At 38.4% G+C, this 12654-nt stretch overlaps 1 protein-coding gene across 1 annotated transcript in view; it reads right to left on the bottom strand.

The window, feature by feature from the left end:
- ANLN (anillin, actin binding protein) overlaps nt 1-12356 on the bottom strand; it is a 28999-nt gene extending 16643 nt beyond the window's left edge. Inside the window, exons 1-12 of the mRNA XM_086741662.1 lie at nt 12323-12356; nt 7344-7497; nt 6660-6944; nt 5882-6228; nt 4960-5179; nt 3801-3994; nt 3557-3664; nt 2985-3105; nt 2159-2281; nt 1367-1593; nt 644-795; nt 192-339 (exon numbers count right to left, since the gene is read on the bottom strand). Coding sequence (XP_086597788.1) covers nt 192-339; nt 644-795; nt 1367-1593; nt 2159-2281; nt 2985-3105; nt 3557-3664; nt 3801-3994; nt 4960-5179; nt 5882-6228; nt 6660-6944; nt 7344-7497; nt 12323-12340 — 2097 coding nt within the window. The 5' untranslated portion in view covers nt 12341-12356. The remainder of the gene's footprint in view (nt 1-191; nt 340-643; nt 796-1366; nt 1594-2158; nt 2282-2984; nt 3106-3556; nt 3665-3800; nt 3995-4959; nt 5180-5881; nt 6229-6659; nt 6945-7343; nt 7498-12322) is intronic.
- Nucleotides 12357-12654: the final 298 nt, after the last annotated feature.

Here is a 12654-nt window from a genome sequence, read left to right on the forward strand (position 1 = left end):
TACAGCATGATCCTTCTAAGAGATGCATTACCTGTTCAAGTTATGTAGTATCATTTCCTACCATCAGGAATTTACACTAAACAACCTACTTTTGCAGTTCTACGCAGTCTATGTCCTGGACATTCACAGGGGAAATGAAGTGAGGAAATCGTAAATTAGAAAAAGGATTTTTAAAGAAGTACATTAGATACCTGCATTTTCTTTTTTATATTGACTTGATCAGATGGGCCATTCTTTTTCATGTCTAGTTTGGAAGCAACATCTTCTTTGCGAACAATAATTTGCTTTATCGAAGGACGATCAGTTTCTTTAAATCTTTGAGATCTATATGCATCAACACTGAAAAGAGGAAACCCCATTAGAAGTTCCACAAGTGTGCCAAGCTTTTTTTTTTTCTATATACATATGTATCAGGTTTTGATGTTTTCCAACTTGCTTAAATGGCTTTAAAAAAAGCATTCTATCAGCTCATTTTCAGTTTAATTAACATAAAGACTACATAGAGATAATACTTTATGAAAGTAGAGAACTTGGAAAAAAGCTTCTTTCATAGTTTAAGCAGTATGCTTCATTAAGAGTTTTAAAAGCCAGTGTCTTAATTTGCACTCTTACAGAATCAGATGTGGTTTTTTGTGTTTATTACCTATATGGAAGGTTGCGATCTTCTGACATAGAGCCAATACTGTCTCCAGACTCTGCCCTAGGGACTTTAGTCCTTTGGAACTTTTCAGACTTCAGACTTACATCACTGATACTGCTACCTTCACCAGTTGACTTACAAGGAGAAACAAAGGCCTGGGGAGAAGTTGTATTACAGATATCAGTCCACATTAATTATGATCCACATTCGTTTCTCTCACCTTTCTTTGTTTTGCAATTACAAATAAACAGTATGTTTGGAGGCTGTTAATACTATTTAACATACATTTTACAGATATTTCTTAGCATGTGGAACAAGCTATTTTATTTATTTCTTTAGACACCATCAATAGAGTATTGAACTCAGTTTTCATCCTTAGTTTCCAAACTGGTACAGCTACATAACTACTTCTCCTCAGATTTTAATGAGTAACCACTTCACTGAATGCATGCATATCCCTGGAATTCCAGCACAAGTAATAATGTAAATACTCAAGCTCAATTTAGCAGAAGCTATACCACTTGTTTAGCAGACCATCCAATATGCTATCCTATTTTCAGAGGAAAATAACTTTACTTCACTATGCATATGTTTTTGTTAGCAAAATGTCATTTGCAACTTCATTATTTGCCCGTGTATCACAATATAACAAAATATCACTGTTCACAAGCAAATTGTACATCTCTGTCATAAACAAGCCCTTCCCCACCTCCTCCAAAGTCTCACCTCTGGACCAACAGATTCCACCAGAGGGGTTAACAGAGACATTGATGAAATATTCAGTGACTCTTCGTGCTCATCCTCATCACTTTCACCTTCCAGGCTCATGCTCATTTCTTTCTTCAGCTTTTCTATGTCTGGATCATCCTCTTCAAGAACTTCAAAAATTTCATTTATCACTTTTGAGCTATTCATCTCATCATCCACACTCATTTCAATTTCACGTATTTCATCTGAAGGGCGGTGTTTCAAAAATATTAGTAGCATCAAGACTGAACACTTCATTCTCATTAACAATCTTTCTGTTCATTTAACAGATAGGCCAACTATTTTTGCTTTTCAAGTAAGCTTGATTAAAAAGCACTTTTTATTATAGTCATGCATATAGAACCCAAAAGTATAGTTCCATCCTTATTTTAAAGTATTATTATCACATATAGTCCATAACTGATAGAGAGGGAATAAAAAAATACACTTGTTCGACAAGTTTCAGTATTTTAGTTCAAAAAAGGCTGAATCTTAACTGCAAGTCCCCTATTAGAGCAGTCGTTTCTGTTCTTTCCCAATAAACTTTAATATCAGTGTTTTAATATTTCTTGAAGGCTTGAATGTCAAGAGAGAAGAGTTATGATAAAAAAAAGTTTCCCAATTTGCTTTATATAAAACTCATTACAAAACACACGAGTGTCAGCAGATGTCTAGTGAATTCATTGTTCAGGCTTGAAGGATATTAACACTCTGCTGGACAAGTGGCAACAGTTAGATAAGTGCATTAATATACATTAACTCGATACAAACCTTTTGGTTTCTCAGCAAGTTGTTCAAGTTTTGAGACAGACATCTCTTTTACAGGGCTCTTTGTCTCAGCAATCTTCAGAGGACTGGGTTCATAAGTCTCTTCACATTTAGGAGCATCTAAGCCTATAAAAAAAAAAAGAAGTCACTGAAGATTACGTCTATACTTTGAATAAGTACTCTGCACTTTGAAGTGCAGCCATTCTATGGTTTTAGTATAAGAGCAAAAAGGGAAAATTTAAAAAACAAAAACAAACATCATAAAACCTCCCACACACAAACCCAACCCAAGAGCAGGACATCATCCTGTTTTTCTAGAAGCACATTTGATAGCCTGTTTGCCCATAAGAAGCGTTAAAGTTCACTCTTTTTTTCACTGAGAACTGGAGGCTCACTAAGCGCCAGTAAGGATGTCACGAGCATCTCTGAATTCTTTTCATGTCCCCTACTAGAAGAATTAATATCATAAGGGGATACTGACAAGGGAAGATTTTCCTCCCATTAGATTGTTATGGAAATTTGGATACTCAGGTACAGTATAGGTTAAATTATACTGACAATTCTCATTCACTTTCCCTACTCTTAACATATGAGTATGATACATAAGTAAATCACTGAGAAATGAAAAGGCAGTCTGGCCTTGCCAATCTTTCAAGTGTTATAGAAGTGCAGAGTATTCTTATCATACAAGAAGATTTAGACAAATCAGTAACCAAATAAGAGGTCCAGTTCTATACATCAGTGCTACTAGACTCCTTATCTACTCATCAACTTTAAGGGTAGTGCTTCAGTTCAGTACTAGCCACAGGCAAACAGTGACAGTTCTTACCTGAAGACTCCACACCGGGAGACTTTGCTGGCCTGTCACATGCTGACGTGTTTTCTGATGGTCCAACAGTGGTAGCATCTGAACTAGGACGACGTTTTGGACTGGTCTGAGATTGGTTTTCCTGACAAAAATAAAAACATAGTTTGTTCAGGAGGTAACATTCAAAGTGACTAAAACCACCAGAAAGAAACACATTTTAACACCTGCTAGGAAAGACTGCCTATCCAATATAAAGAAGGATCCTATTTACGTAAGAAATTCAGCTGAACTACTAAATACTAAATTGTTTGCGTGAGAAGCTCTTTTGTTTTTAAAGTTATAGAATATAAAAAGAAAAATCAATCAATTGGCTCAAAGCAGTATCAATTGTCTCCTTAATTGATCCTGCAGGAGAAAAAGAATTAATAATTTGTTAATACTCATACAAATAACTTAGCAAGCAGTCTAGCACAGTGTGGGCATTCACAAAGCATAAAGTTTTATCTTTTAGTTACATTTGCATATCTATCGTGTTCAGATCATTTAAAGCAATTCAGACAATCATCTTTTGTTACATGGAGGTAACACATTACCATTTTAGCTTCTGGAAGTTTTCTCTTCGAACTTTCACTTTTCTCCGCACTCCACAGATTGCCCCTATCAAGCCGGCCACGAAGGCATGCAAGCTCTCGTTCACGTTCCTAAGCATATAAAGGGGAACAAGAGAAAAGCTGACAGCTTTAAGATACCAAAACATTTCAAATTCTTCAGGTAGGTGCAGAACAGTAAGAATCTTCCCCAAGCTTATACGCAAGCTATGAATGTAGCAAGTCATACCTGCTTAAGCTGAAGCGCTAAACTGGCAGTAGAGGAATTTTCATTTTGTTTGAGAAGCCTTTCCTGGATTGTTCTTGTATTTGGAGTAATAATGGGTGTTCTGCACCCTGGAGTATTTGTAGCAGGACTTCGTGCACTACGCTCTTGACAGCGCTCCCCAAAGCGTTCCAGGAAGGGCTTAATTCCTGATCCCCCTGCAAGAACAATTGTTTTACCTTGAAAGGAACTTTCAGACACTGAAAGAAATCACTGCAATTTTGCATCTTGCTGAAGGTTCTTAGTGAAGCAATTAAGCTGCATCCTTTACAGCTCTTACTTCATTATACTTTATACAAGCTAAACCTGAAGTGCAAATCACCACAGTAACAGAATACTGAAGTTAATAAAGCAGCAAATCAGAGCAGAGATGTCCTTCTCTCACTAAAGTTCACACGTGATCCATCAGTTATTTAAACCTGTTTGCTCTTTCAACTTTTCCTCTACAAAAAGCCTCACTTGCATCTTTCATGCAAATGATCATTCTAGTACATAAGGCAGACACATTGCTTGGCATACACTCCACTTTATTGAGCTTGTCTTTTATTGTCAGCATATCTAGAGACACACACTTGCTCTACTGGCCATCATTTCAAAGAGTTCAAGGTGTTAGTTCAAGTTTGTGATCCAACAAGCAGCTTAATTTAAAACTGGGGATGATCACTTGTTTCAACATCAATGCTATCACTGAGAAAAAGACAGACACTATGCAAAGTTAGAGCATCTATGTGGCATTTACCTTTGATTCATTCTGACATATGCACTCTTTACTTACTATTGATTGGATACATGTAGTATCCAACAATCTGAAAGAAGCTTTGTGTCTCAATAGTCTCAATTAGATGATGTTAGCAGGATGCATTTTTACATAAAGAGAAAAGTTAAATTGATTTTGCTCTCAAGAGTTACTAAAATCACGTCCAAGAAAACACCCTTACAAAAAAATAGAAGCTGTATAATTTATTATAACTATCATAGAACTCTTCAGGATTTTATTCAAGTTACAGCAGGAAACAGGCATTATCTGATATGTTACCATAAATTCTTAACTAATATGTAGTTTTCAATACAGGACACAAGTCTAATCTGAGTGAACATTCATTGAACCTGAAAAACAGCTCACCTGGTGTTGTGGGTTTACCCTTATGTTCAAGTTGCACATGTGTTCCTTTGACTGGTTCTTCTTTGGACTGAACTGGTTGAGACAAAGGTGATTTTGCTCTTTGTGTACGCTTTTCAGTTTTTTGAGGGCTACTGGGATTCTCTGTTAGAGGTTGTCGTACTTCAGATTCTTTAGAACAGGGAACAGCAACTCCTGAGGATTGCGTTAAATTGTTTGGATCCTTAATAAGGGAAAAAGGAATAATATTAAGATGAGACTATATATTCTTATTCTTTCAAGAGGAAAAAGAATGAAAGCATTCTGTATAGCTTATAACATATCTATTCCATCAATGATAGCAGGAGCTGAGAACAAGTGTTACAAGCTTTTCATAGATTTTTTTTTTTTTTAATCTAGTACTTCAAATTGTTTCAGAATTTGATTCCAGATGCTTTTGACAGCTACCTTATGTACTTCCCTACATTTCCCTAAACAAGGCTGCACATGACAGATATTTTCATTTCAGAAATGGCATAAATTGAACAACAGGTATCTGGAACTACTAATTTCAGCATTCTGGCTGGATTTTCATACAGCAATAATATTTACAATTTAAGTCAATCAACTATATGAAGTTACAGAGTGAAACCCACTGTCTTTGTAAGAAGCCCCCTTCTGATGGTTAATAAAAAAAAAAAAAAAAAATCAATTGAACAGCAATCAATTACTTTGACATCAACTTTTATCTCCACAAACAGGATTCTAAGATGTTTCAGGTCTGCTATTAAAAAAGTGCATGTGGGGTTGTAGTAAAGCAGAAGTTGTAAATAAACTAAGATTGCTTACACCAAATCTTTAAATTCAGCTTAAAGAGCTAAGAGTTAACATTTGTCCCTCCAATACTCAAATCAATTTTTAATCAGCAACTAAATCAGACACTCACCGCTATCTTTGGGTTTGCTGGTTTATTAATAGAAGCCTCAACAAGCCTTTCAGAACAGGATGCAGCTTCCTGCTTTACACTGCTACTATTGATTCTAGCAGATGCTCCACTTGTAGTGGACAATTTGGATAAACAAGTAGTGCCAGGCTGTTCTTGTGCATTGTTTTGCTTTGCAGATGGATGACTTAGGTCATCTTCCCAGGAACCAATTGTAGCAGCAAGGTTAGCTAAACGGCCTCTTCTCCCAATAGGAGTATCACTTGCCAGGGCATTAGATGTCTGCTTAGGTGGAGAAGCAGACAGACCTTTTGACTGTAGAGGAGACAGAGGAACACATTCAGAGGTATCTGGAAAAAAGAACACACATTTATTTTGTTAATAAAATATATTGAGATATATCTGCATCTTTTGCATTTTGCTGTAAACAGAGTTTATCAACAGTTACATGTTCTTGCCATCAACAGAATCAAGCTACTAGCTCTGAAGGCATTGAGACTAATCAAGTTAAATTAAAGCTTATTGCAAAGCCAACATATTTGTAACCAGGCAGTTTGCTAGTTTTATGTCGCTGTTGTGATGAGCAAGGCATCACACTAGTAAGAGAAATAAAAAGTATGAAATTAAGCTATCGTCAAGAGTTTCATTATTTTAGGCCTTCCCCAGTGCTAAGAATTCTTTATGAAAATATTAGCATTCACATATACAAAATTCTCTTCTGCTAGCAAACATAATCATCAATTCAAACACTGAAAAACACCAATACTGCTTAGCAACATACCCTCGCTATCCCAGCAGCGTCGCTGTTCTGCCAATTTCTGCATACGTGTTTTGACTGAAAGGGCTGCAGGAGTTTCTGACTTGGTGTTTGTTTTTCCTTTCTCAAGAGGCTGAACCAATGAAGCCCTGTCAGAGCTGCACGTAACTGCTTCTGAAGTCATCTTAGGAGAACGATAGCTTGTGGAATTTGAAGGAACTGTCTGTATGTTCTCTGAACTGGAAGTCTGAGTCTCCATATTATCAGGGCAGAGCCTCTTTGATGGTGATGGCTTTGTACCAGGCTTCACTGTACAGGTCAGAGTATTCAAGCAAATTAGTATTCAAACAATCTAAAATATTTTCAGAGATAGTACAAAACTGTAATGCAAATAAAGTTATGATTTATGAATAACCTGATAAACCTCACAAAAAATTGCGCTTCCTAAATTCTACCAAGCATAAGGCATATCTTTGGCAATATAAAATTATTTTAAAATAGCTTACTGATTACTTAGAGCATCTGCTCTCAGGTTAAGCTAAACATATGCAGTTCTAGCAGTCAGGTAACTGCATCCATCGCTGTTCAGTTTAAGATAAATACTAAGGGATTTCACTTGCCCTTGGGGCGGAGTTGGGGGGGGTCGGGGGGGAAAAGAGATGGAACTTGTATCAAAAGACAATCTTTATTAAACTTGTTGCAAAATACCTTCTTCACCAGGAAGAGGTGCCTGGTTACCAGTTTCTAACAAAGGCTCTCTGACCCTCTTGGTCTGCATTGGGGGTCTCACTCCCATCTTGGGCCGCTCAGCCATTTTCTTCTGCAGGTTCTCTCGCCTGGCACGGGTTCGTTCAAGGAGTTTCTGAGTAGTCAATAAATCATGCATTACTATACATTGCAATAAGTGCAATACATTGCAGTAGTTAACTCAAATCGAAAATGTTTTAATTTTATATAGCACGTACTAAGATCCATAATACTAGAAATTTATAGTGAAGGCTACATTAAAACAAACGCAGCTCTCAGATGTTACTAACTGATCTACTGTAATGCAATGCCATAGAAATATTCCAAGTCTGTTTTTTTCTAACTGGCTATCCCCTCCTGAAAGCTCAATGAACAAAACATGTTTTCTACACTGCCAACTACGTGGTTTTTTTCTGTCTAGCTCCTTTTTCCTCACTGTGATAACCCTTGATCTCCATATTTGATTTTACCATTGCAATATCCACAGTTTCTCCTATTTTTAGGAAGTATCTGTTAGAAAAAAAGTAGTTCACACTGTAGCACATTTTGGGCTATCTTCTTGCTGTCTTCCTGGTCAGTACATGTTTGCAGGTTATCTGAAGTTCTTTGACCTAACAGATAGACAAAAAGCTGCAGCATTTTCTTCACAGAGGCAATGGGTTGAGTCTTTTCACCTAGCCACAAACTTTCATGAAAATCATAGATGCAGTTAAGTTTGAGATATCTAGTCTTTTATTAAGAGGTGAAGCTAGCCAGTTGGTTCCAAAGCTCCAGTCATTAAATCAATGAGTGTCTCCCATTAGCTTGGCTTTCAAAGGAAACCAGGCTAAAGAGACATAAGCAATGCTAAAAATAAAAATTAAAAAAAAATAAAAAAGAAAGGTTTCTGCATAGTCTGAAGTAGGCAAAAGTGTTTCAAAGTAATTATCTTTTTTGACTGAATCACTACATGATAGTCTTGAACTGTCAATTCCTGCTAGTAGGTTTTTTTTACATGTTGCTAAAGCATTTGGTCAAGTCACCTGATTGGCAGTAACCCTCTAACAAAATAAACAACATTGAAGTGTTTGCCAAGTGGTCATAAAAGAAACTATTAAAATCAACAAATTACATGTGTGGCTGTTAACATTAAAAAAAGTGTTGCTCTTACACCTTCTAAATCAAAAGGCAAATTTCTCTTCCTCAACCTTAAATTTTAAGAATAGTCTTATGTTATGACTAGTTGTCTTAATAAACAGGTTATTTATCACAATATATCTATATACAGGACAAAAAAGTCATACGAATTAAGCTACCTAACAATATTCTTTTTCATTCTCTGTCCATTGGAAATTTGAGTACTACAGTCATATTCCATATAAAACAGTTGTTTTAGTGAATGTTCCACACTAGTAGAAAGTGATTCCTTATAGCACCCAAGTTTGAAATAGGCTGTGTTTGGGTTTTGTGGTTTTGGGTTTTTTTTTTTTTTGTTCGTTTGTTTTTTAAACACTGCATTAATAAATCATTATCACTCAGTTTGATCACATCTAAAGGATACTTTATTACTCCTTTGATCTAGGTTTTAAGACACTTTGAGACAAGAAATTGTGTGATCAAACTAATGGCCTTTAAAGGGAAGCATATAAACTGCACTTGTCTGGTGCCACATAAATTATTGTGAGAACTGTGCCAGCCATTATCTGTCCTGTTGCACAGCAATTAAATACACATTTCACATTTTTAACTGTCTAAGGCTGGAGTCTTAAACAATGTTCCATTGTAGGGATACACAAGACAAATGGAATGTCAACCTCAACAGTTTTTTGTTAAAGCAGAAATCAGCTTCTCTAATTTCCACAGAAATTTGGGGGGGGTGTGGGGGGGTGGGCAGTGGCAGCGGGTGAGTGAGGCAAGTGGGGGACACATGCAATGCCAGGAGTGCCTCCAACACAAGTTCCATGCTAGTTGTGCCCACAAGTCAGGTTTCCTTATTTCAACCTCCAAAAGGCAGAGCTACAAAGTGCAGGTAATACCTACATTAATAAAATCTTAAAGGCTGTATAAATGAACCGCTCTTCCTGCGCAAAGTTGAGTATATCTTCGACAACAGTATTTTTATAGTTCTATTCAAACACAGCCACATTCCTTTTGTGTTTGTTACTTCAGTAAAATGGAGTTTCAGTTGTTACAAATAGGATGTCACTTCCCAAGAATGCATGCCTCCGTTGTTGAACTCCAGCTCCTATTGGCTTTTTGTATCTCAAGTTTTCCATGTAACTGCCATAATTCAAACTCTGCTATTACACATGATGAGTAAGCCAGTCACCAGAACGTGAGACTTACTTTTCAAGTTCATCAACAGGGTATCTGCTACAAGTACATTCTCCAAGCGTTCTGATTTTTTCAGAAAGTTTCAGAGTAAGACGTATCTATTTCATTATATCTAGGAATTTGAGAACTAATAAGTCTCAGTTAGAGGATCATGGTTTGTGTTGAAAAAGCACCTTCTAAAAAATCAGAAGGGGTCTTCCCACTTCAAATGTTGCTGAACAACCTTGCTTTTTAAAAAAAAAGTATGTTTAAAAGTACATATTGAACAGCATTAGAGAAAATACTCAGGCCCATAAGTGATTACAAGAATTTGTTCTAACTACCCTGCTTTACTACCAGAATGCAGCAAAGGGGGCAAATTTATCCCTGATATTGAAGGAACAGTTAATCTCAAATTTCACAAATGCAAGTTTTTCCCTGAGCAACTGCATGATTTATTTCTCTTTGGTCATCCTCCATGGTAGGAAATCATACTTTGCTCTATGAATGTTAGTAAGTACTTCAAAGTACAAAATAACCTAGATTATTTCTAATGTCCTGTGGTACCAAACATAAAGCCTTTTGTGCAAGAAAGGTGAATTATACAATCAGCTGTAAACTGAAGGTCACAGATAGTATGTTCACTGTGATCCTAAAAGAGTATCCACTGCACCATCTCCTCGGCGCGTTCTGTATCAGTAATTTGGTTGCAGTTAGGAGGTTATTAGTTTTTGCTTGTAAGATTAATCAAAAGAAATATAATTTCAGAACTGTCTGATTTGAAAGCTTTCCATCGGATCTTCCACTAAGATTTAATTGAGCTTAAATTCAGTGAGACTAGGACAAAATTTGTTACTGTAAAGTGATCAGCAAACACTGAATTAACAGCGTGCTTTGGCTAATCAAGGCTCGAATTACACTGCTTTACATAATTAACACATACAATGCCTCACCAGTTCCCTGCAAGTAAGAGACCACAGTAATTTTTAGACAAAGATTATCTGAAAATAGTTAAGCTAAGAAAAGGTTAAATTATAAGAAAATAAAAAAATAAAAAAAAAAAAAACCAAAACAAACAGAGCATAACTACTTCATTGCAGCTGGTAAAAAGCTTCCTTTTCAGAAAAGCTTTTTGGAGGCAAGTTATTAAACTTCAATACTAATACACTAATATTGGTCATATTTTTACACAACTATGGAATGCCCTCCACAGCATAAACATTCTTGATAAAGTAACATTTTATGCATTCTGCAATACTAGCTAATATTTGAATTAAGTTTACTCTAAGGAGTGGCCTCACAGTTGGTCATAGCTTTTCAGAGTCAGTTATCTACAAGAAGGGCGTGTTGAGGTTGGACTACCTCCCAGCATGCAAAACAATTTTAAACTTGATTCGGTGGCCTGGACTTGAAGTTTATTTAAGACTAGTCGTATCATGTCACCCACTACCAATTAAGGAAGGAGGTTTTAGATGTTTATACTTAACAAGCCTTTACATGGGGGTAGGGTAAATCTGCCTTGGCATAACACCTTTATTAAATATGCTCAGATCAATAACTTATGTTCAGCTTTTAAAATCAGATCTGTGCGTTCACCTTTTTTTGGGCACTCAATTTAAAGTAAGTCAGTTTGATATACAGTCTGTTTTCAAGGGGAGGAGAGAGTATTTCACCAATGTGTCTTTTTTTCTTTTAAGTAGCTTCGGTTTTTGTTTATGCAGGCTGTGGATTGAAAGCTATTTTTACAACATTCCTCAAAACAGTCACAAGACAGCTGCACAGCTTTACATCTGTCACATATAAAATCAGAGTACAGCATAGCATCTTTAAGAAACCTCCAACCTCCATACAGATTCAAGCTGATCAATTCCACTCATTATATTACGATTTTGCCTTTGTAAAACTCAAACACACACAAATTCACCCTAACAACTGATGACTTCTTTTTTTTTAAAAAAAGGGGAACTGTGCCTGCAAATGAAAGTGACCAGTCACAGGGGGCAATAATGTCAAAGAGGACGCATTTTTAATCAGGTGGTCTCTGTTTTGGATGATCTGCACACTCGACCTTTAGATATGGCAGGCACAATGTGTGTCAATACTACTTCCATTAGCTTCCAGGGTCCCTTCTGTTACAGCCGAAAATCTTATCTGCCAGACGCACATTAAGAGCAAACACTAAAGCACTAGGAAACACAGTATCAGCCCAGTTTAGAAAAGGTCCTCTCCTTCGCAAATCCTTGCATAAGTAGTCCCTCTGTCCCCTCCTGGAAGAGACCTGACGCCCCACAAACAGGTGGGTGGCTGCAGCGTCGGAGGTACGAGCAAGACAAGGGGGCATAGAAAAGCGGCAAGGGGACCTGTCCCCCCATTGCAGAGAAAGAGGCTCTCCACAAGCCCACGAACCCCCCGCATAGCGTAAGTGAGGGGACGGGGGGCGCTGACAGGCCTCAGCCAGGAGCCAGGGCTGGGAGAAACTACCCCGCACGCTTGAGCGGACACAAGGAGCAGCTCCCCTGCGGCCCCCGACCGGCCCTGGCCACCCTCTGGGACCCGCCACTGAGAACTCGCCCCCGCCCGGGATCGAGCCCCACGTCCGCCCCCTCCACAGCTCATGACTCGCGGGCCGGCCCGCGCCGTGCCCTCACCTCCGTGAAGGGATCCATCGCTGCTACAGCTGCTGTGGCTGTCGTCGTCGTCGTCGTCGTCGTCGTCGTCGCCGCCGTCCGCGATCCGCTCGCTCCCCCAGGCCGCCCGAGAACGACAGAACCACCACCCCAACCGCTCCTCAGATTTGAATTTCAGCGCCCGCCTCGGCTGCGCATGCGCGAGGCCGTGCGTCCGCGCGTCAGGCGTGGCAAACAGCTGCGGCGCGCGGCCGACCGCTCCCCCACGCCCGTCGCACAGTCACGTGACATGCGCGGGGGGGGGGGGCGCCGCATGCCGTGCCCCGCCCCCCCCGCCCCTGCTGTCTCCGAGG

The sequence above is a fragment of the Chlamydotis macqueenii genome, chromosome 2, assembly GCF_036417535.1.
Source record: "Chlamydotis macqueenii isolate bChlMac1 chromosome 2, bChlMac1.mat, whole genome shotgun sequence".
NCBI classification, from domain to species: domain Eukaryota; kingdom Metazoa; phylum Chordata; class Aves; order Otidiformes; family Otididae; genus Chlamydotis; species Chlamydotis macqueenii.